The 26,058-nt window shown below is 43.2% G+C and overlaps 1 protein-coding gene across 1 annotated transcript in view; it reads right to left on the bottom strand.

Annotated features, from left to right (window-relative positions):
* CLVS2 (clavesin 2) overlaps positions 1 to 26,058 on the bottom strand; it is a 107,196-nt gene that overhangs the window by 19,343 nt on the left and 61,795 nt on the right. Inside the window, exon 2 of the mRNA XM_040350348.1 lies at positions 25,276 to 25,450. Within this exon, the coding sequence (XP_040206282.1) occupies positions 25,276 to 25,450 (175 nt within the window). The remainder of the gene's footprint in view (positions 1 to 25,275; positions 25,451 to 26,058) is intronic.

Raw genomic sequence — 26,058 nt, 5'->3', positions numbered from 1 at the left:
CCTGCGCTACCATCTTCTTTTTCTGCCTCTGCTCGCAGTAAAGTAGAGAGGTGGTAATTTTTAAGGTGTAGGTTCTTACCAGTATTGGTTATATGTCCCAACGTTTCCCCCTACTCACTTACCACACAATTTACACATACAGCCTCTGAGGCTATCACAACACTAGTATCAGTATCAAGTTCAACACTAGGGATGAGATTGTTGTTCGATTCAAACTGTCCTAAACACAAGAAAAATGTGCCGCTTTACAGGCATACAATAGAAGAATATTTCACTTTTATTGTTTCACTTTAAGCATTATTAAAATCATTGCGCCCGAAAAAACTGACGTTTTTTAAACTTTTTTGCATTGATACATGTCCCCTGGGGCAGGACCCAGGTCCCCGAACACTTTCTATTAAAATAACTTGCATATTAACCTTTAAAATTAGCATGTTTTTTTTTTCACATTCATGTCCCATAGACTTTAACAGTGTTTGCGTGTTCAAACAAATGTGTTGCCTGTTTGCATGTTCTGCTGCGAACCGGGGGGTGTTGGGCTCATCCCTATTCAACACTAAGGCCTCATTCACACTACAGGCCGTTCGGGTCCATCTGTCACGGACCTGAATGGCCGCTCCATGCATCGCTATGAAGCATCAGATGTCAGCGGAGACATGTCCGCTGACATCCGACCCGATCCGATCTGCTAAAAACAGACGTATGGGGGCCACGTCCCCATCCGTCCATGCGGATCGGATCGGGTAAGATCTGATAAAAACGGACATGCAGTCCGTTTTCATGAGATCGCTCCATAGGACACAGCTTTGCCCGACAAGACCCTCCCTCCTCAGTGAGCAGAGAGGAGCTTGTCATCTGCGACGGAGTCCGCTTGTGTAAATGAGGCCTTACACAATAACAGATACATAGCAGATTAAATGAAAAAGCTAAGTTGAACTATAGCTTGCTTCACTATCTGTTCTGCTGCTGTGCTTATTGCTTAATAATTCAGGTTCTCTGTTAACAAACAAATGGACCAGCTAAGATTGACTGTCTGAAATGATTCAGTGTGCGTCTCTCTCTGCTAGCAATCATAAGTGAAAGTAAGTTGGCTGTACATGTGTACTTAAGTTCTAATTATTTTACTGCTCCCCCACTTTGGTTACAATCAGCAAATAACATTCATCATCATTATCATCATCATCGTCATCATTTTACTTCCCCCACCCATTACAGCAGGGACCACTAACAGCTCTTTAACTATTGTCTCTATAATGTTGAATAATCTTGGACTTATGCCCTGTACACACGATCGGTTCGTCTGATGAAAACGGACCGATGGACCGTTTTCATCGGACGAAACCAAATTTATTTAATTACCCCCGAAATTCGTTTTTATTTATTTTGTTTTGTTAAAAAATCCATTTGTATGAAAATCTGAATTAAATAAGGTTGAATCTGTCAATTGAAGGCTTATGGTGTCTGTCAGATGTTCTAAGAAGATTTAACATAGCAGCTAAACTATACGGCGCTGCGATTGTACATTTCCGTTCGAATGCTCAGCCCACAAGCTATAGTAGAATTCTAATGTTGTTTGACTAGTAATAATTATAATTATAAATTATTATTACTAGTCATACAATATTAGAATTTTTCTATAGCCTATGGGTGGAGAATTTTAAATGTCCGCTCGCTGCGATCGTATGTTTTTAGCTGCTTCGTTGAATGTTCATGTCGAACGGTATTATACATATTTTTCATAATGAACGATACTTGTTCATTTCTGTTTATGTCAAACGGTCTACCACAACAGCAAATGGAATGGCTTGTATCGAAAATCAAGCATATAACTTCCTTCCTGTTCGCTCTGCGCTCCTAACCGTTCTGGTTCACACTGACGATGGAAGCATCCAACTGTAGCCCCAGGCAGTTCAACCCCATTGGGGTTCCTGGCCCTTCTATGGAGGCAGCAGCAGCACCACCACCATCATCAAAAAAGCACAGGAGGGGGACACAAGCTGCAACCAGCAGGAAGCTTGACCTTCCGTGGACTCACATTGAGTCCCAGGTCCTTATAAGGGAAATTCTTCCTTGGTGGATGCAGCTGTTTGGCACCCACTCCAGGGAGACCACTCTGGAGTGGAGGCGGGAGAAGTGAGAGGAGGTCTCCTGAAAGTTGAGGAGATGCAACACCATCAGCGTGACCTGTCTGCCTATCATAAAAAATTCAGCGACATACCTCAGTAAGTAATATGTCTGATTATTTATGACTTTGTGAAAAAAAATAAAAAATATGTCTGATTATTTTTTTTTTTTTACATTTTAAAAATCCAATACTATGTCCAAAAACAAGTCCCCCCCCACACACACCAGTGTGCAATCAAAAACAGGAAAACGTGTTGACCGCTGGGAGCTGTCCGCTTTAGCCATTTTTTCTTTTTAATACTGCAATGCACGAATGGTATAGTGCTGGAAAAAACTTTCTGTTGAAAGTTGTTTGTGCAGGAGCAACATATTGTGGAGCAAGGGCATGCATGAGCTGTTTAAATAGCTCCCCTTCAATCATGCGAAAAGAGGCTCCTCCAACATCAATGAATTGGCCAATGAAGTGGGTGATCTTGTTGTCTTGCTGTTTTGACATGCCCTTGGAACTAACGCCAACAAAACTATCTAGGGTAGGGTTATGATGTCATTTGGAGGATGAGGAGCCTGAATGGGTCTGCAGTGGAACTACTACACATGGACGCTTTGTCTTACTTGAACCCTCTCTATTGACTGTGCTCTGATTAAGTGGTGTGGTTGAGGAGGTAACACCAGTTCAGTCAGAGTCTGTAATAATGCTACTTCCTGCGCTACCATCTTCTTTTTCTGCCTCTGCTCGCAGTAAAGTAGAGAGGTGGTAATTTTTAAGGTGTAGGTTCTTACCAGTATTGGTTATATGTCCCAACGTTTCCCCCTACTCACTTACCACACAATTTACACATACAGCCTCTGAGGCTATCACAACACTAGTATCAGTATCAAGTTCAACACTAGGGATGAGATTGTTGTTCGATTCAAACTGTCCTAAACACAAGAAAAATGTGCCGCTTTACAGGCATACAATAGAAGAATATTTCACTTTTATTGTTTCACTTTAAGCATTATTAAAATCATTGCGCCCGAAAAAACTGACGTTTTTTAAACTTTTTTGCATTGATACATGTCCCCTGGGGCAGGACCCAGGTCCCCGAACACTTTCTATTAAAATAACTTGCATATTAACCTTTAAAATTAGCATGTTTTTTTTTTCACATTCATGTCCCATAGACTTTAACAGTGTTTGCGTGTTCAAACAAATGTGTTGCCTGTTTGCATGTTCTGCTGCGAACCGGGGGGTGTTGGGCTCATCCCTATTCAACACTAAGGCCTCATTCACACTACAGGCCGTTCGGGTCCATCTGTCACGGACCTGAATGGCCGCTCCATGCATCGCTATGAAGCATCAGATGTCAGCGGAGACATGTCCGCTGACATCCGACCCGATCCGATCTGCTAAAAACAGACGTATGGGGGCCACGTCCCCATCCGTCCATGCGGATCGGATCGGGTAAGATCTGATAAAAACGGACATGCAGTCCGTTTTCATGAGATCGCTCCATAGGACACAGCTTTGCCCGACAAGACCCTCCCTCCTCAGTGAGCAGAGAGGAGCTTGTCATCCGCGACGGAGTCCGCCTGTGTAAATGAGGCCTTACACAATAACAGATACATAGCAGATTAAATGAAAAAGCTAAGTTGAACTATAGCTTGCTTCACTATCTGTTCTGCTGCTGTGCTTATTGCTTAATAATTCAGGTTCTCTGTTAACAAACAAATGGACCAGCTAAGATTGACTGTCTGAAATGATTCAGTGTGCGTCTCTCTCTGCTAGCAATCATAAGTGAAAGTAAGTTGGCTGTACATGTGTACTTAAGTTCTAATTATTTTACTGCTCCCCCACTTTGGTTACAATCAGCAAATAACATTCATCATCATTATCATCATCATCGTCATCATTTTACTTCCCCCACCCATTACAGCAGGGACCACTAACAGCTCTTTAACTATTGTCTCTATAATGTTGAATAATCTTGGACTTATGCCCTGTACACACGATCGGTTCGTCTGATGAAAACGGACCGATGGACCGTTTTCATCGGACGAAACCGAATGTGTGTGGGCCCCATCAGTTTTTTTTCCCATTGGTGAAAAAAAAAAGAACCTGTTTTAAATTTTTTGTATGGTTAAAAAAACGATAGAAAAAAACGGTCGTCTGTGGGGAAATCCATCGCTCAAAAATCCACGCATGCTCAGAATCAAGTCGACGCATGCTTGGAAGCATTGAACTTCATTTTTTTCTGCACGTTGTTGAGTTTTACGTCACTGCGTTGGACACGATCGGATTTTTAACCGATGGTGTGTAGGCAAGACTGATGAAAGTCAGCTTCATCGGATATCTGATGAAAAAATCCATCGATTCGTTTTCATCAGACGAACCAATCGTGTGTACAGGGCATAATAGAGTTAGTTACATTCGACTGCAGGTTCAATAGACACAGATCAATATTGTCACCGTCATGTAGAATCTTCTATCTATCTATATCAAACTGTTGTCGGAACGATATGAAAACACAGTGGATATGAAAATAACGTTTTTTTTTTTATTTTGGATATTTTGGATTATGCGTGCTCGTTATCGTTTTGTTAAAACGAACACGAAAATCCCAGAAATTCAGATGATAATGAATGCATATGTCTACTAAAATCCTCTACATCCAGTATGTCTAGCAGATACCCAATCTTTAAATATGGAGATAGTGAGTCACAATATATTGAACATTATTTAAAAATACAGCAGTTGCTTTAGTAGATATCATGTCGGTATGGATTATCAAAATGCGGCCCAGCAAGGCTCCCCACTTATACGTTAAAGCGTTTCGCAAGAAAGACTTGCTTCTTCAGGACTGATTGGGTGTGTGCTGATCAACTTCAGATACAGAGGAGGGAGTGGTTAACGATCTTGGAGGGGGGGGACATAGGTGCCATCTCGAAGGAAGGAGAGAATGAGTAGCAGTATCTTAGGCATCCCCTTTCCGGAGAGAGAAGGGGTCCCCACTGCCAACTAAAACAGCAACCAGTCAAGCGTGGAGATGTAAATAGGGTAGTAACCACCAAAACGAACCCATAAATAACAAATCACGGCTATGTTTCGCAAGTGAGCTTAGGGATAACAATGGAGATGAAACAGTCACAGGTTAGAGAAGTAGTACATGATAGGGTGAAATACTGTTTCCTGAATATGTGAGATCGCAGAATTAACCTCTGAAAATGCCACAATAGGGTGGAGTAAGTAGGATAGATGCCACTTATGCTATGTATAGCAAAACAATATTTTGCGTCTCGCCATCAATGCTGGCATCGCACAGGGAGGTGAATACCCCAGAGCGGTAGCCCACCATGCAACATGAAGCAAAGTGGGCCTCTGAGCTGTGCTATATAAAGCGATCATGCTATGTTTTACATGCAAAAGGGGCCAGCCTGAAGTGATTTATCAGGAATTCATTTTCTGACTAAAGTTCCACTTTAAGCACAATAACACTTAGCAATCCTGTGATCCTGGGACATAACCGAAACAGGACAATTAACGCAAAAGGGAGACCGTCTAGCACGTCCAGGACAATTGGCAAGTATGTGACTCATGTATAGATTTATGTTTGCTTGGAGAAAAGACATTGCATGTGCCCTCTTTGCTAACATGTCTGCAGCAATAACAGTAGAAGTCATAGTGTGGGTGATTTACTAAAACGCAAAAGTGCAAAATCTAGTGCAGCTCTGAAAATAAACCATCAGCTTCCAGGTGTTATTCTTAACTGCTTGCCGACCAGCTGCCTCAGTTATATGGCGGCAGGTCAGCTCTGCTGGGCGACATCACGTAGATCTACGTCATCTCGCCGTTCAGCCAATAGGGGCGCGCGCTGTAAACACACAGCTCCCGGTCCTGTCAGGGGGAGAAATGCCTGATCATCTGTTCATACAATGTATGAACAGCGATCAGTCATTTCCCCAAGTCAGTCCACCCCCCCTTCAGAACACACCCAGGCAACATACTTAACCCCTTCCACGCCCCCTAGTGTTAACCCCTTCCCTGTCAGTGACAATTTTATAGTAATCAATGCATTTTTATAGCACTGATCGCTATAAAAATGCCAATGGTCCCAAAAATGTGTCAAAAGTGTCCGAAGTGTCCGCCATAATGTTGCAGTACCGATAAAAATCGCTGATCGCCGCCATTACTAGTAAAAAAAAAAATATTAATAAAAATGCCATAAAACTATCCCCTATTTTGTAAACGCTATAACTTTTGCGCAAACCAATCAATAAATGCTTATTGCGATTTTTTTTCCAAAAAATATGTAGAAGAATGTGTATCGGCCTAAACTGAGGAAAAAAAATGTATATATTTTTGGGGGAAATTTATTATAGCAAAAAGTAAAAAATATAATTTTTTTTCAAAATGGTCGCTCTACTTTTGTTTATAGCGCAAAAACTAAAAACCGCAGAGGTGATCAAATACCACCAAAAGAAAGCTCTATTTGTGGGAAAAAAATACGCCAATTTTGTTTGGGAGCCACGTCGCACGACCGCGCAATTGTCAGTTAAAGCGACGCAGTGCCGAATCGCAAAAAGTGGCCTGGTCTTTGACCAGCAATATGGTCTGGGGCTTAAGTGGTTAAAGCAAAATATAAGAATAAAGTCTGCAATGATTATAATTGTTGTGACAATTAATTGATTTAAACCTATGGGCACTTAAAGTACAACTAAAGGCAAAAAATTTGTTTTAGTGTAGTGGATAGAGTGAAGAGGGATTGGAACACTTGTCTGTTTTTTACTGATGTCTATGTCCCCATTATGGAGATTCACTCTTTTTGTTTTGTCCTAGGAATGGGGGGAAATCTTCTAATGGGTACACTAGCTCTGGTAAAACTGGTGACAACAAGGGATTCCCTCACTTTGGAGAGATTTCATCTCACATCCTGCTTTAGCTATGGGACAGGAAGTGAATGGAAATCTTTCCAATGAGGCAGATGGCAAAAAAAATAATTAAATGTGAACAAAAGTGCCTTTAGTTCTACTTTATTAGTAACAACCTTTACATCACATTGTATGCTTCTAGAGTGCCTCAGGGTCCTTACATCCTGAAACATCCTGTGCTGCCCTATTGGCTAGATCAGGGGTGTCAAAACTGTTTTCAAAGGGGGCCAGATTTGATGAAGTGAACATGCGTGAGAGCCGACCATTTTGCCTGAAATTCTTTGAACCATTCAAATTTGGTTTAAGTGTGTTCGTTCGAGCACTAATACAATGCCCAACAAGAATACTCTTGCATTTGTTGTTGTGTGTGGTGAAGAGATGAGCTGGGGCGTGTTATTTGGATATATACCTTTTGTGGCCCCAACAAATCCCAGAGCGTCGCTCAGGACTAAGGATGAGCTTGTGCGTGTTATTTGGATATACCGTATTTATCGGCATATAACAAGCATCTTGTCAAGAAAAAAACGTACATTTTAAATAAAGAACTGTGAAGCAAAATAAGGGTCAGTCCCCATCAATGTAGCCAAATCAGTGCCCATCTGCAGCCTCACAAGTGCCATGAATGCAGCCTCACCATTCCCATGAATGCAGCCTCATAAGTGCAATTAATGCAGCCTCATAAGTGCCATGAATGCAGCCTCACCATTGCCATGAATGCAGCCTCAACATTGCCATGAATGCAGCCTCAACATCGCCATAAATGCAGCCTCACGATTGCCATGAATGCAGCCTCACCATTGCCATGAATGCGGCCTCACTATTGCCATGAATGCAGCCTCACAAGTGCCGTAAATGCAGCCCCACCATTGCCATGAATGCAGCCTAACCAGTGCCATGAATGCAGCCTCACCATTTCCATCAGTGCAGCCTGATATATAACAAAGTATCAAAACAATCTGTGAACTATAGTTCAAATGATAAACAGCGCTATGAACTGGTAAAATTCCAGCTCTATGTAAAGTTTAAAAAGAGCAACATAAGGTGATGTGATAGGTGATCCTGAAAAAGGTATTAGTGCATCCTACACCAATCAAAAGATTCAACAAGTGGGTTACTCCCCCCTCTGGGGTGCAGGCTTACCACAAGCAACCTATCTGCAGCCTCAGAGGGGACAGGGAGGGGGGCAGGATGAGCGCTGACAGCTTAAATACAAGATAATCTCCCGTTTACTCAGTGGCCTCTTTAATACAAAGTCCCACCTCCTATGATAGACAGAACAGTCATCCAATGCCAGCCCAGGAGATTGGACTTCTTATTAGAGGCCGCCGAGTAAACAGGAGATTTTCCTGTATGTAATCTCTTGCCACTCGTCCCACCCCGTCCCTGGCCCCTCTGAGGCACCAATTGATACAGGCATATATCTTTTGTGGCCTTTTATATTCGCTGGGGGCCACAAAAGATATATATCCAAATTACCAGTGGGGCTGCTTGAAACCGGAACGTGAACCTGCAGGCTGGACTTTGGACATCCCTGGGCTAGATGATCCAATAGTGAAGTACAGTGGGTGGGGAGACAAGCCCGAAATCAAAAATATTTGTATAATTTAAACCTCTATCTTTAAGGGGTCACAGAACACTATAGAAAAGCAAGGGTGAAATGATGTGTAATATTAGTGAAATGTATTTACTGGTTAGGGTCACAAGGAGTTTTTGTTTAATTGCAGTTTAGAAAAAGTATCTGTATGCTGAAATATTAAGCACTGCTTGTGTAATATAATTTTGCATCTGAAATATAAATAACATTTTACTGGGTGGCTACAGAGTTCAGTAGGTCGCCCCCACCTGCCTTTTCCCAGTCCCACGGCTGTCTCCCACATAATGCAGATCTTCTATCCAAGGGATTGATAGAACATAGGCAAAAGAGGCGCAAGGATGAGCAGTGAACGGAGTGGGGCAGGTGTTCTATCAAAGATTGCAACAGCGGTGGAATGTGTGACCAGTCACATGGTCATACATTTTTAAATAATCACGCCCACTTTTTTTGGAATATGTGACCGGCAAAAGAAGGAGAGTTCCAACACTTTCTCAGCTGTTCCAGGGCAGATTGAGCCATTGAGTCAGAACTTTAAAATTTTTAAATAATGTCCTACGGAGATATTATCGATGAGTTTGCCAAAAGAAAACAGTTAGAACTAAAAATGTTTCGGGAGTTTCTTACTGCTATAATCTTTAACCACTTAAAGGGGTTTTCCACCCATTTTTTAAGTTTATTAAAAGTCAGCAGCTACAAAAAGTGTAGCTGCTGGCTTTTAATAAACTGACACTTACCTGCTCTAGCGTTCCAGCGATCGCCTGTCCAATCAAACAGCGTAGCGCCGGGCCGCGCCGTGCGCGCATGCGCAGTGCCACTCGCGCATGCGCAGTGGGTGCCCGGCCGTGAAGCCGAAAGCTGTCACGGCCGGGTGCCCACACTGTCACGGCCGGGTGCCCACACTGACAATGAAGACGGCGTCTTCATTGTCACTATGGGCACCCGGCCTTGACAGCTTTCGGCTTCACGGCCGGGCACCCACTGCGCATGCGTGAGCGGCACTGCGCATGCGCGCACGGCGCGGCGCGGCGCTACACTGTTTGATTGGACAGGCGATCGCCTAGGACCTGACCTGTCCTAGGCGATCGCCTACAGTGAGGGGCTGCCAAAAGGCGATTAAGCTTAATCGCCTTTGCAGCCCCTCGGCGGAAGGAGGAAGTGGGACAGGAAGTCCCCTTCTCCTGAAGCCCCCACTCCCCCCCCCAAAAAAAATTACATGCCAAATGTGGCATGTAAGGGGGAGAGGAGTGGGTTAAGAGGAAGTTCCATTTTTGGGTGGAACTCCTCTTTAAGGACCGGACCAATATGCTGCTAAATGACCCAAGGGTTTTTTACAATTCGGCACTGCGTCGCTTTAACAGACAATTGCGCGGTCGGGCTCCCAAACAAAATTTGCGTCCTTTTCTTCCCACAAATAGAGCTTTCTTTTGGTGGTATTTGATCGCCTCTGCGATTTTTATTTTTTGCGCTATATACAAAAATAGAGCGACATTTTTGAAAAAAAATCAATGTTTTTTACTTTTTGTTATAAGAAAAATCCAATAAACTAAATTTTAGCCAAACATTTAGGCCAAAATTTATTCAGCCACATGTCTTTAGTAAAAAAAAAAAACACAAAAAAAAAATTAGCTACCTAGCGGCAACAGTGACACTTATACAGCGATCAGAAAAATGATCGCTTAGTGACACTGGCAATAGGGAGTGAAAGGGTTAACTAGGGCGGTGATCAAGGGGTTAAAACTTTATTAGGGGGGGTACGGGGGCTACCCTGAACCTAACACTAACTGCCTGTCACACTAACTGTCACACTGACACTAAATGCAGTGATCAGTACATATATGATCACTGCATTCAGTGACACTGTGACAGGGGGTGGGGGGGTGATCGGGGGGGTTAATGTGCCTATGTGTAGTGTGTGTCAGTGTAGTGTTGTGCAGACTTACTGTGTGATGTATTCTGTCCTTAGCGGCGGTTGAAAATACCGCCGAGAGGAGAGAATACATCACTTCCCCCTTCCTGTGTTTACACAGGAGGAGGAAGTGACACACGGGGGAGTGCTCGCATTGGCTGAGAGTGATCCGGAGGGGGCGGACAAAAACGAACAGCCGCCCCCTCGTCCCGGATCGCTCGTGAAGCCACGTGAACCGCCGCATGTACTGGGGGGGTCCCGATCGGACCCCTGACCCACGTCTAGGCAGGGACGTACAGGTACGCCAATGTGCCTGTCCGTGCCATTCTGCCGACGTAAATGTACATGCGGCGGTCCGGAAGTGGTTAAAAGACATTTAGTGTATTACAGAGTATTTTCAGTCAGCACAATTAAACCCAGTTATTTTCAGTGTTCTTATGTGTGGAAATATGTTTTTAATTGATCTATTGTAGCAGTCATCGATAAAGGACAAAAATGGTGGAGTGTGTGTTGGGGGGGAAGATTGAAGGACCTGGCCTTGGAGCGGCAAAGGGAGTAAATCCGGGCCTGTATATATATAGATATATATATATATATATATACAGCTTGAAGTTTTCACAGTGAGTATTATGAAAAACACCACAATAAGGGAAGTCATTTAAAATGTTATATTATATAGCAGAGTGGTTGTCACTTATAACTAAATACAGGTGTAACAGTAGAAAACAATAAATGGCCGAGTATAAGATTAAAAAAATAGGGAAGAAGAGGAAGGCAAGAAAAAACACATTTAGAGTACAAGGATATACAGTATATTGTAATAAGTGTTAACGCCATCTCTATAGTAATGTTATAGATTGCCTCTGGCCATGATATCAGTGAAATTAACATACTGAATATAACAGATATGAAATGAAAATTGTAGAATATAAGATAGAGTAGTGTCTTAGTATGTAGAAAGAAAAAAAACAACCCTTTAAAATTGAGCTATTACTGTATGTTCAATAGATGCAAGCTATGCAGCTGTGATGTGTCACCCAGTCACTTTACTGTTTTTCCAGAAGGTGCCCCACTTGCCATTTTTATAGTGGGCATAAGTTTAAATTTCATCATAGGAGATGTTCTCAAGGAGCTGGCCCCTTGAGAATATCCCCTACGATAAAAAAACAGAGCAGAGCAACACAGGGCATACATAGCCTGTGTTGACGTCATCACGCTGGTGGATTGAAGTGGCTTGTTTGTTGTCTCTTGTACATTTTGACTAATGTGAGTACCTTTCTCTCATATGAATAAACAATACAGCAGTTTTACACTATAGGGGTTATTTACTAAAGGCAAATCCACTTTGCACTACACGTGCACTGCAAGTTCACTAATAGTGAACTTGGAAGTGCAGTCGCTGTAGATCCAAGGGGGACATGCAAGGAACATAAAAAACAGCATTTTGCTTGTACATGATTGGATGATAAAATCAGCAGAGCTTCCCCTCATTTCAGATCTACCCCTTTAGATTTACAGCAACTGCACTTCCAAGTGCACTTTCAAGGCGATTTCAAGTCCACTTTGCACTTGCAGTTTGCACTTGTGGTGCCTTTCATAAATAACCCCCTATGAAGCTTGTGTCACTTGTTTCTTACCAGAATCCTGATGCTTGCTAAGCGGAGGTGCAGATTTTGGCTGATTCCATTTAGAATAGGGGTTTGAGGTATGAAAATGATTTCCTCATGCCACTGTGTTTAACTGTACATTAATAACTAATTAAGAACTGTATAGCAAGGATACAGCCTAATCTGCAGTCGTTCATTTCCAATTGCATTTAGCCATTTTGATTTGACTTATCTTGGAATTGCAGTCATTGTAGGTCTGAGGGGGGCATGCAAGGACAATAAAAAACAGCATTTTTGTTTGTACATGATTAGATGATAGAACTCAGCAGAGCTTCCCCTAATTTCAGATCTTCCCCTCAGATCTACAGCAAATTCCCTTCCAAGTGTACTTGCAGTGCACTTGTAGTACAAAGTGGATTTGTCTTTAGTAAATCAACCCCCAATGCAGTTACCATAACGCCCTGCCCCCTCTGTCCCTTGACTAACTGACTTTGATTGACAGCCATGGGAACCAATGGCACCGTGGCTATGCCCAGCCAATCAGGAGGAGAGTCCCGGACATCCAAGGGAATCATAGTTATCACTGGATAGAAAAGGGGCTCAGGGTAAGTGTCGGGGGTGCTGGGGGGGCTGCTACACACAGAAGGTTTTTTGTCTTAATGCATAGAATGCATTATAATAAATGCAATAAAAAACTTTTGCCTTTAGAGATCATTTAATTAACTTTTCAGTCTTTTGGCCTTCATCAGCACACAGCATAAAACAAATGATTGAATGAGTCACTCCATGCTATAATATACTGTATGTATTTTTGTATTCAAGTCTCCATAGCAGTTATCATCAATCACTGTAAAGGACTGAACTTTCTCAGATAAGACACAGCATTGGACTTTGCTAATTAAAGCAGAGACACAATGCACCATTTTGTAAATTTACTATTAATAACAATGTATTAAATACCGTATTTATCGGCGTATACCGCGCACTTTTTTTGCCCTGAAAATCAGGGCAAAATCGTGGGTGCGCGATATACGCCGATACCCGCGCCGAGTTTGAATGCTGCGCCGACATATACCGAGCGCAGTACACTTGTGTATAGTGGGCCAGTCTCGGCTCCTCTCGCGCTGACGTCCTGGACGTACAGGACGTCAGCGCGAGAGTAGCCGAGCCTGCCCGACCATACACGAGTGTACTGCGCTCTGTATATGTCGGCGCAGTATTCAAACTCGGCGCGGGAAACGACCGGGGAGGACGCGAGGACGCCGGACCCAACGAAGAGGACACCCGAAGCCGCAGACGGACGCTGGACCCGATGAGGCCGCCGATGGACACCGCGCAAGACACCAAAACTGTAAGTACAAAAAATCTTTTTTCCACAGGAATTTCGGGCAACTTTAGGGGTGCGCGCTATACGTGGGAGCGCGCTATACCCCAATAAATACGGTAATCACATGAAGACCGGACTGTTACACCAACTTCCTATCCAGGCCATTTTTCTGTTGTCAATACTTTGAATGACAATTAGTCAGTCATGCAACATTGTATCCAAATAAATTTGATATATATTTTTTTAGACAGATAGAGCTTTTTATTGATGGTATTTAACCACTTCAGCCCCAGACCATATTGCTGGTCAATGACCGGGCCACTTTTTGCGATTCGGCACTGCATCAATTTAACTGACAATTGCGCGGTTGTGCGACGTGGCTCCCAAACAAAATTGGCGTCCTTTTTTTCTCACAAATAGAGCTTTCTTTTGGTGGTATTTGATCACCTCTGCGGTTTTTAGTTTTTGCGCTATAAACAAAAATAGAGCGTCAATTTTGAAAAAAAATTATATTTTTTACTTTTTGCTATAATAAATATCCCCCAAAAATATATAAAAAAAAATATTTTTTTCCTCAGTTTAGGCCGTTAGGTATTCTTCTAAATATTTTTCTAAAAAAAAAAATGCAATAAGCGTTTATTGATTGGTTTGCGCAAAAGTTATAGCGTTTACAAAATAGGGGATAGTTTTATGGCATTTTTATTAATATTTTCTTTTTACTAGTAATGGCGGCGATCAGCGATTTTTATCGGTACTGCAACATTATGGCGGACACTTCGGACACTTTTGACACATTTTTGGGACCATTGCCATTTTTATAGCGATCAGTGCTATAATAAAAATGCATTGATTACTATAAAAATGCCACTGGCAGGGAAGGGGTTAATACTAGGGGGTGAAGAAGGGGTTAAGTATGTTCCCTGGGTGTGTTCTAACTGAAGGGGGGTGGACTGTCATGGGGAAATGACAGTTTGCTGTTCATACATTGTATGAACAGACAGTCAGGCATTTCTCCCCCTGATAGGACCGGGAGCTGTGTGTTTACACACACAGCTCCCGGTTCTTGCGCTGTAACGAGCGATTGCGGGTGTCCGGCGGTGTTCGCGCCCGCGGGGAACACACGCATCGGGACCAGGGGCGAGCGGGGGGCGCACGCGCCTCCGGCGGTGCGCACGCACCACCATTGGCTGATTCGCGAGATGACGTAATATTACGTGATCTCGCGCAGCCAAGCTGACCTGCCATTGCAGTTTTTTTTTTTTTCCTATATAAGGAATAAAAGACTAAAAATTTAGAAAAATGGCAAAAATGTATTCTGCTACATTTCTTTGAATACTTTTGGCTCTATATGCCACCAGAATAAAATTAAAACAAACCAATCCAAATTAATTTAAAGTGCAGACTTTCAGGTTTAATTCAAGGGGTTGAACATAAATATCAACTACACATTTTAGGAACTGCAACCATTTTTATATACAGTCCCACCATTTTCAGGAGCTCAAATGTAATTGGACAAATTAATGTAATCATAAATAACATTTTCATTTTTAATATTTTGTTGAGAAGACTTTACTGGCAGTGCCTGAATTTGGGAACCCATGGACATTCCCAAAGACTGGGTTTCCTCCTTTCCTTTATGTGATTGATTCGGCCATTGCAGAATATTCCACTTATTTTCCTTCAAAAGCTCCTGAGTTGCTTTTGCAGTGTGTTTGGGATCATTGTCCATCTGTACTGTGAAGCACCGTCTAATCAACTTTGCTGCATTTGTCTGAATCTGGGATGACAGTATATCTCGGAACACTGCAATATTCATCTGGCTGCTTCTGTCTTCTGTCACATCACATCAATAAACACTAATGACCCAGTGCCACTGGAAGCCATGCATACCAATGCCCTCACATTGCCTCCACTATGTTTTACAGATGATTTTGTGTGCCTTGGATCATGAGCTTTTCCAAGCCCTCTCCACGCTTTTGTCTTCCCTTTATTCTGCTACAGATTAATCTTGGCTTCATCCGTCCAAAGAATACTTTTCCAGAACTGATCTGTCTTTTTTTAGTTTTTTTTTGGCAATGTCTAATCTGGCTTTTCTATTCTTCAGGCTTATGAATTGGTTTGCACCTTGTGGTAAACCCTCTGTATTTGCTCTTGTGAAGTCTTCTTTTGATTGTAGACTTTGACAATTATACGCCCACCTCCTGGAGAGTGTCCTTCACTTGTCTGGATGTTGTGATGGGATTTTCTTTACCATAGAGAGGATCCTGCGATCATCTACCACTGTTGTCTTCTGTGGACGTTCAGGCCGTTTTATGTTGCTGAGCTCACCAGTGTGTTCTTCTTACCTCAGAATGTGCCAAACTGTTGATTTGGCCACTCCTAATGTTGCTGCTATCTCTCTGATTGATTTGTTTAATTTTTAAAGCATTAAAGTGGCCTGTTTCACTTGCACGGACAGCTCCTTTGAATGCATGATGTAGGTTCACAGCAATAGATTACCAGCTTAGTTTATGAAGAAATAACAAAGGAGTAGCCCACACCAGGCCCCGAAACAGCTTTTGATTCAATTGTCCGATTACTTTTGTCCCTTGAAAAAGTGAGATCCCTATTCTTAAGAGCTGTATTTCCTAAACCCTTTCTCCTATTTGGATGTAGATACCCTCAAATTAAACCTGAGAGTGTGCACTTTCATCCCATATCCATTATATAGTTATAGCTTGAATATGTTTTAGTAAATACCTGAAAAACAAATTGTGCCTGTATCCAAATATATATGGACCTAACTGTCATATATATAAGAAGGCCAGTATGGTGGCCTGAGTTTATGGGAGGAGCCCGGAGGGTATTTAAGCAGCCCACTCACACATGCTCTTTGTCGGTTCAGTGTGCAGTACTACACGTCACTGGGCCGACTCTTCCCAGCTCACCTCATGTCCGTGAGTCTGCGCATTCAATCGCATTCGACATCGCAAGCGCTTTGCGGCTTCTCCCTTCATGGTCTTCGCCGGCGGTTCCCGCTTACTGTCGCAGGTAGGATTCAAACCTTTTCGTATCTTGTGCAATCTTACAATTCCTATCCTGCATCCCTTTTGGGAAAAAATCTGCCTGAGTTACTTTTGCTTATGTTCCAACATCATTCGGCTCAGGCATAATACATTTGCAACTTCCTTCTGCCAAACATACGATTCATTTGTAAATCCATTTGGAGATTGACATGTGTTTGTATGGGTTCTTTGGCAGATTGAGGTGGTAATTGGACTCACATGGTGCCTTCTCTGCACTTGATTAGCCTGGGGGGATGGGTGGTTGGTAGGTGTTCGGTTTCAAAGCAAGGGGTAGCATACACTCTACAACCAATTCGTATCAGATTCGTTCAATACTCCTTACTATCAATTCGTATCGGATTCATTTCATGCATTTTACAACCATTTTGTATCAGATACATTGCATACTTTTTACCGTTGTCATTCATTGTTTCCCCCATGCCGTGTGTTTTATTTCCCACAGCGGAACTTACGAATTGCTTGTACACGGCTCTTCTCTCTCATTTATTCACCAAAGTTATTGCCTGTGCGTCATGCATGGCGCCACACCACACTCTTGGGATGCGTTGCACATCCACTCCAGTCCAAAGCAAACCCAGTCGCACGTTCACTGTCCCAGGTAGGATTCGTTAGCTTGTTTGTCATGTCAAATTCGTGGCCACTCATGGTGTCACCTGTACCATATGTTTGGTTCCCGCAGTGGAGCTTACAAAGCATTGATACGTACTTCTCGTGTTCTATTTTCTACACCAAACCTCGTTGTTTTCCCAATGCACGGCATCACGCTACACGTTCCCGACATGTTTCACTCCAGCCACAGTCCGCCGCAAACTCACTCGCATGGCCCACTGTCGCAAGTAAGATTTGTTATTACATTCTTTATGTTCTATCAATTTGCTACCATTTGTTGTCTCCCATATCGTTCATTAGTGGCCCCTGCGGAACCTACGATTCAAACAGGCGTTGTCCTTCTACCTTATACTGCTTGCTTAAGGTACAAACAAACCAGGTGTTTCTATCCTTTCTCAGTAACCCAATTCTTATTGATTGAGACCTTGCAACCATGCAAATCATCTCAGCAGTCTGATACCCTTGCTGAGACCCTTGCAACACATGACCCTTACAAAATGCAAAAAAAAAAAAAAAAAAACGCAAAAAGGAAAAAAATATGTAAAACGCAAAAAAAAAACCACTATTGCCACCACGTAATCTCAGCCCAGCAACCTGACACCTGTTGAGACCGTTGCAACGATGCAAAATTCGTCTCCACAGCCTGACACCCTTGTTAAGACCATTGCAAACGCAATACCGTCTTAGCAGCCCCACACTCATCGAGACTCTTGCAACCACACTAAATCGTCTCAGCAGCCTGACACCCTTGTTAAGACCCTTGAAACACATGACCCTTACAAAACGAAAAAAAAAAAAAAAACGAAAAAAAATAAAAAAAAAAAACAAAAACAAAAAAAAAACGCAAAAAAAAAAAACGCAAAAAGAAATATAAAAGAAAAAAAATAAATTGCTACCACACAATCTCAGCCCCGTTGAGACCATTGCAACGACGCAAAATTCGTCTTCGCAGCCTGACACCCTTGTTGAGGCCCTTGCAAACGCAATACCGTCTCAGCAGCCCCACACTCATGGAGACTCTTGCAAGCACAGAAAATTGTCTCAGCAGCCTGACACCCTTGCAAACGCAATACCGTCTCAGCAGCCCCACACTCATGGAGAATCTTGCAAGCACGCAAAATTTGTCCTTGCAGCCTGACACCCTTGTTGAGACCCTTGCAAACGCAATACCGTGTCAGCAGCCCCACACTCATGGAGACTCTTGCAAGCACACAAAATTGTCTCAGCAGCCTGATACCCTTGTTAAGACCCTTGCAACACATGACCCTTACAAAACGCAAAAAAAAAAAAAAATATGCAAAAAAAAATAAATAAATAAATAAAAGCAGAAAAAAAAAAATTGTCACCACACAATCTCGGCCCAGCAACCTGACACCTGTTGAGACCATTGCAACCATGCAAAATCGTCTCAGCAGCCTCACACCATTGTTGAGATCCTTGCAAACGCAATACCATCTCAGCAGCCCTACACTCATCAAGTCCCTTGCAACCACGCAATACCGTCTCAGCAGCCTCACACCATTGTTGAGACCCTCGCAAACGCAATACCGTCTCAGCAGCCCCACACTCATCAAGATCCTTGCAACCACGCAATACCGTCTCAGCAGCCTTACACCATAGTTCAGACCCTTGCAAACGCAATACCGTCTCAGCAGCCCCACACTCATCAAGGCCCTTGCAACCACGGAATACCGTCTCAGCAGCCTCACACCATAGTTCAGACCCTTGCAAACACAATACCGTCTCAGCAGCCCCACACTCATCAAGACTCTTGCAACCACGCAATACCGTCTCAGCAGCCTCACACCATAGTTCAGACCCTTGCAAACACAATACCGTCTCAGCAGCCCCACACTCATCAAGACTCTTGCAACCACGCAATACCGTCTCAGCAGCCTCACACCATTGTTGAGTCCCTTGCAAACACAATACTGTCTCAGCAGCGCCATACTCATCGAGACCCTTGCAACCACGCAATACTGTCTTGAGCAACCTCCCACTCGTCAAAGACCTTTGTGACCATACAGTCTCGCCCCAGCAACCTGGCATTCATTGAGACCCTTGCAGCCAGACAAATCATCTTTGGCCTCATGTACACTGCTGTTGGTAAAAAAAAAAAAAAAATGGGTTCAGACGGATGTTCAGAGGCATTCGAAACGCATTCGAAACGCCAATGCCTGTAACAGCTTGTAAACACTGCCAGATGCGGTAACTCATGTTTACCAGCGTTTCATTCACAGTCGTTTTCATAAAAAAAAAAAATAAAGGGGAATATTGTCTCAGCAACTTGACACTCATTTGAGACCCTTGCTAAATGTAATATCATCTCAGCTACCTCACACCCGTCTAGACCTTTGCAACCACACAATCTCATCTCAGCAACCTGACACCCGTTCAGACCTTTGCAGCCATACAAAGTCATCTTAGCAACCTGACACTCATTTGAGACCATTGCAAATGCAATATCGTCTCAGCAACCTGACACCCATTTAGACCCTTGCAGCCATACAAAGTTGTCTCAGCGGCCGACGCTCATTTGAGACCATTGCAAAACACAACATTGTCTCAGCAACCCCTCACTTGTTGAGACCTGTGCAACCACACCATGCCATCTCAAAACAAACCTCATAATCGACACCTTTGCAACCACGCAATATCGTCTCAGCAAACCAGACTGAGACCCTTGCAACCACCAATACCATCAAACCTTCATACTCAAGGCCCCTGCCACCACACAATATCTTCCCAGCAACCTGACACTCACTGACACCCTTGCAACCGCACAATATTGTCTGCAGTAGTATAAAACACTTAGCCGCACGCACCTACGTGCAAACCCGAATACAAACTAAACTTGCAAACACACCTCAGTGACAAACAATCAGCCACACAAACACACAGTGGCACCCAGTTGGCCATTCATCTTCAGTGGCACGCGGGCCACTCATCTTTTCTCAGTTTTTTCCCTGCGGTTAGTTCAGGTTTTCATCCAGCACCAGCGAGTGCACGTTGGCCTGCGAGTGCACGTTGGCCTGCGAGTGCATGTATATCGTCTTGTTGAGCACCTGTGTATTGTCTTGATTTTCTCACACCAATGCAAGATCCAGTCCAAGTTCTCAAACTAGACCAAGCATCAGTAGCAGACTTAGCTATGTGGGACAACTTCCCCACCTGATAGAACATCATTTCAATCTTCATCCCGGCAGTGTCAGCCGAGCCACCAAAGGCTTTTGCAGCCATTTTTAGGCCGCCACTGGTTCTCCAAAACTTGGCCCCCAGAAATTCTCTTAAATTTTTGCTTCACCCAGTCTTCATCACGCCTCGTGCTGCACCCCATTGTGGCAGCTGCCCAGGTCTGGGACCACACTTGAACAGGACAGACACTGTTCTTCACCACAGACAATCAGGCCACAGCCGACATCATCAATTAAGATAGATCTAAGTCACTCCCCATCACTTCCTGCGCAGGCTCGCGCAGCTGTCACTCCGTCACCAGTTAATATCTTATGTAGACCTTTTCCAGGCAAATGCAAAAAGCAGCTGATGGGCTTTCCTATTCCAACCTTGGAATGGATGTTTTTTCCAGCAAGAGCCTGGAGCCGACCCAACAACTATCCCTGTCCCACCATGGACATTGCTGACGATGGACTGAAGTCGCATCTCGCCAACGCAATCCAACTTATTAACCACTCCTTGGCACGCAACAGACTGAAGGCCTATCGCACTGCTTGGAACACTAATCGCACATTTTTGGCCCCTTGCCCCGGAGCAGCAATAGGCAACGTTGGACACATCCTAGCCTTCATATCGTATTTCCACATGCAGCTGACCATTTCTCAATACTATCACGCCATATCTAGATGGCATCCAGCATTTCCTGTCCCTGCAGGACCCCAGTAAACCGTCAGTATTCTCGAGCCCATGCACTCAAGTCCCTCCTACAGGGCATACAGAAGCACCAACCTGTAGTCAGTGGCAAGCGCCTACCTTTCAAGAGTCCCCTCTTTAGGGACATGTCTAAAATCCTTACTCGTTCCCTGTTTAGGGCATTGCCCAGTCTAGTCACCCAACAGCCATCTACCAGGCCTTCTACGGTTCCCTACAACCTAGTGAATTTAGTCAGCGGCTCCGGCAGTCACACACTGCTCCGACGCCACCCGACTCGCTTTCGAACCACTACACTCTCACAGTCTGCAAACGCAACAAACAGGCCCCTGGGGTTGACATCAACCTGTTTCAGACTGACATCGCCTGACGCCCAGTGACGGTGCTCGACCCACTACTGCTCCATCTACCCAGCCAATCTGATGGTAGCTCGTTGCTACCCTTTCTAAACCAGCTCCCTGAGTGTCAGCCAGTGTGTCAAGCATGTCAGAATCCTCCTAAGTAACTTGGGCTTCAAACCCCAGTCAGTTCTCTGGACATTCTTTCCGAATTGGAGCAGTCTCAGTTGCCTCCCAACAGGGAGTACCAGACTACGTAATCAAGATACCAGGCTGATGGAAGTCTCCTTGTTTTGCTACATACATCCCAAATCCTCATGAAGGAATGGCACAAGCCTTTACCAAGCTGGCTCAATAAATACAAGAAATCAATATAAACTATTTCCCTATCTGAGTCTTTTGCCCCCTTTTCTTGGCATACTGACCAGACCACCAAGGCACACTTCAGGTCTATTTATGTTGTAAGTCTTGTCGCGTGTTTATGTGATCCACATCTCTCTCGGTCAGAGGGTAACGACCATAAATAAGAAGGCCAGTATGGTGGCCTGAGTTTATGGGAGGAGCCCGGAGGGTATTTAAGCAGCCCACTCACACATGCTCTTTGTCGGTTCAGTGTGCAGTACTACACGTCACTGGGCCGACTCTTCCCAGCTCACCTCATGTCCGTGAGTCTGCGCATTCAATCGCATTCGACACCCTCCCGCCCTTCCCTTTTTCAGGGCACTTCTCAGCATGTCCTTCTTCAATTAACTACCCATTACTTACCTTGGGTATGCCCCCTTTTCTTGGCATACTGACCAGACCACCAAGGCACACTTCAGGTCTATTTATGTTGTAAGTCTTGTCGCGTGTTTATGTGATCCACATCTCTCTCGGTCAGAGGGTAACGACCATAAATATATATATATATATATATATATATATATATATATATATATATATATATATATAATTATATATATAATTGATCAAGCATGATGCACTGAATGACTATCTCTATTCCTGAAGTGTTGAAATGCCAGCACAGTACAAATACATCCAAAATTACCCTTTTTTGGAAATTTGACAGTCCAAGGTATTTAGTAAGGAACATAGTGAGTTATTTTTAAAGTTGTAATTTTTTGTCAAACAGTTTGGGAAAGTGAAGAAACAAAAATAAAATACAATACAATACAATACAATACAAGCATACTTTCAATTACATCCCAAAACACATTATACTACACCCCCCGAGTATGAGGATACAGTGTGTGAGAATTTTTCACAGCCTAGATCAGCCCTCAAATTTTCCACTCGCCTACTCACATTTTGCGAGTAGAAAATTGTTTCTGGTGAGGAACTGGGAGTGGGAGGGGAGAGGGTGGGTACTGCGGGGATTGATCGGGAGCCGTTCTCCCATCAATCACCCTGGGCAAGACAAAAGCCACGGGATTACAGTGAGTGAGTGAGTGAGTGAAAAACTTATATAGCGCTACACATGCTAACTAAATCGCCTCTGGGCGCTTGTTTGGCCAGTTCTCCTTTTGGACCTTAAAAGAGATGGGTTTTGATCTTTCTCCTAAAGGCCAGGTGGTTCTCCTCCAACCGAATGGAGGTTGGTAAAGTGTTCCAAAGCCGAGGGCCTTGGACAGCAAATCTTTCTCCTTTGGACTTGTATCTGGTTTTAGGGATTTGGAGTAGATTTTGGTCAGAGGATCGCAGAGTGCGACTGGGGTTGTATGCGTTTAGTTTTTCGCATACAACATACATTTTAGATAGTTGGGTGCCTTACCCAAGATACATTTATGCGTCAGACATAGTGCTTTGAAGGTGATTCTGTCTTTCACTGGAAGCCAGTGAAGGCTTCTCAGTGAGGGGGAGATAGATTCCCAAGGTTTTTTTCCCGTCACAAGCCGCGCGGCCGTATTCTGAACGATCTGCAGGCGAGTGATTTGGTATTTTGGGTATCCAAGGTAAAGGGCATTTGCATAGTCAAGTCTGGAGTTAACAAGTGTTCCCATCACGACTGCTATGTCTTCTTTGGGAATAAATGGGATAAGTCTACGTAGTAGGCGCAGCAGATGATGTGAACCGCTGACTACTGACCCTATTTGTGCATCCATTGTCATGTAGGTGTCAAAGATGACTCCAAGACTTTTGAATTTGGTGCTAGGGGTAATGATTTTTCCCAGAATGGGAGGGGGTATCCAGGGTGTTTACGATTGATTCTTTCGATTGGCGTGAAACGGGAGAAGTTCTGTTTTCGATCCGTTGAGTTTAAGATAACTCTTTGACATCCAGTTCTCTATCAAAGAGAGACATTTCTCTAGACCGAGATGATGATCATTTTTGTTGCAGATGCGAAAATATAATTGTGTGTCATCCGCATAAGAGTGGTAGAGCAGCTTTTGGCTGCTGATGATTTAAAAAAGAGGGCGAAGATAGATGTTAAACAGCACCGGTGACAGAGGGGATCCTTGGGGGACACCTCATGACACCGTGCGTTTTTCAGAAGTGAACCACTTGTGATCGGTTTTCCAAGAATGAGGCGAACCAGGATAAGTCACATTCTGCGACTCTGGCTACTTCCGATAGCCGAGTCAGCAATAGTTTGTGGTCTACTGTGTCAAAAGCTGCGCTGAGGTCCAAGAGTACTAGAAGACAAGATTCTCCTTAGTCTGCGGCCTCAAGAGCATCATCCCATATTTTGAGAAATGCTGTTTCCATCCCGTGTCCTGGACGGAAACCTGATTGAAAAGGATCGAGCAAATTATGGGTGTCTAAATGCTGTTGCAGCTGTTGTACCACCGCTTTCTCCATTATTTTGGAGAAGATGTTCAGACCTGTTATGGGACGACAATGTTCGGGGTCTTTAGGGTCAAGGGTGGGTTTCTTTAAAATGGGTTTGATTATACCTTGTTTCAACAGGGTGGGTACTAAGCCCTCCCTGAATGACTGGTAATAATGATTACATCTGCTTGATAGGCAGTGCCAGAATATCGGCACATTCCTTTAGCAGTTTGGTGGGGATAATATCATTAGGCACTGTGCTGTTGATATTTTTTGTGGCCTCGATGGAGATGGGTTTTAGAGTGAACCTGGTTAATTGCGGCTGATCTTTATGGGCGTTGGGCGGTTGACTAAGGGGGGGATTGAGAGGGGTACTATTTCCCCTCAATTTTGTTAATGAAGTGATCCGATAATTCATTGCAAAATTCTTGGGTGTCAGAATTGGGGGCTTCAAAACAGACTGGATTCAATTTAAATAGCTATTGCAGCTTTTCACAGCAGCTAAACAGACTTTGGCAAAAGCATGGAGATCTTCAAAGTTAGTGGTAAATGAAGTGGTGACTAAAATGAACAACACTATGACCCATGCCAAGATGCTAGCTATAGATACGGACATGATCTCTCAGTTTGAGAAAATGTGGAAACCCTGGATCACATATGCTATGCCATCATCTTTTGATAATACGGTACTCTTGCCATGGTGATTACTCAAGAACGCAAATAAGAAGGTTACTCTTACAATACCTCTAGGCTTGACACCTTTTGAAGAACTGTAAATACCTTTTAAAGTTTTAATCAATCTTGTTTCAATATTATTTAATAGTTATTATTACATTCTAACCCCTGACTATATGATATTGTATTTACTTTATGCAATTTGTACACTACTTCTGTACTATTCAATAAAATATTTTGACAAGGAGGATTCCTGTTAATTTTATTGACCTATGTGTCCCTCTTTAGCTGTATAGACTTCAAAACAGGAAATAATAGGAAATGTATCCCAATGGACTAAACATTGCAATAAAACTCTCAGAAGAATTGAGCTCCCTTTTTTCCAAAAACAAGGTTTTGTCTGGAGTGACATCATATATAATTTAGTGTAGACAGCAAGCAATTATGTCCCTTAAAAGGCTCTCTCACCTGAAGACCTTCTATTGCTAGTCTCAGCATGCTTGGAGTCAACTTTGATGCTTGTTTGAAGGTAAAGTTGCTCCAGTCTATTATTAAAACAAATCCATTCACTTGAAGTTCTGGGTCTTCTATCATAGCCTCTAGCGATAGCAGTATCGCACGCAGAATATCCACAAGTGTGTATCTAAGAAAAACAAAAAATAGTTTGTCCAGTTAGCTTACGCATAAAACAATCTTCAATATAAAAAAATCCATAAAAAATACAAGGGTAGCTTCATGATTTAAGAATGGTATTGACGAGGGAAGAATGAGAAAATGTCGTAGAAAGGAGAAACAAACTCAGTATATATATTTGTAAGAAAAAGTTGGAAGAAGTGCAATGTTAAGTGGAAGAAAACATAAAAATGTCAAACTCACTTATGTTATGGTGAACTTTGCTTTGCAAGAATCAATGAGGTACGAGAGTGCCTACCAGTGCCCTTTTGCAATTCATTGAGGAAAATGTAAATTAATAATGTGACTGTGTGGCAGGACCCCACACTGCCATGATGTTTTCAAAAATTGACAGCAGGTTTGGGGAGAAGATCGCTTACCCACTGTCACAGACCACAGAGTACCAAATATGAGTGCAACATGTAACTTGCTCCTAAAGGTGAAAATATCATGGCCAATAAAATCCAGGTTAAAGGAGTTGTAAAGGCAGAAGGTTTTTCTTTATCTTAATGAATTCTATGCATTAAGATAAAAAAAACTACTAACCTACAGTGTGTAGCAGCCCCACCAGCACCCCCC

Source organism: Rana temporaria, chromosome 4 (assembly GCF_905171775.1).
Source record: "Rana temporaria chromosome 4, aRanTem1.1, whole genome shotgun sequence".
Lineage (NCBI taxonomy): Eukaryota > Metazoa > Chordata > Amphibia > Anura > Ranidae > Rana > Rana temporaria.
The sequence above is the reverse complement of the archived record's forward strand: the minus strand, read 5'-3'. Positions and strand labels throughout refer to the sequence as shown.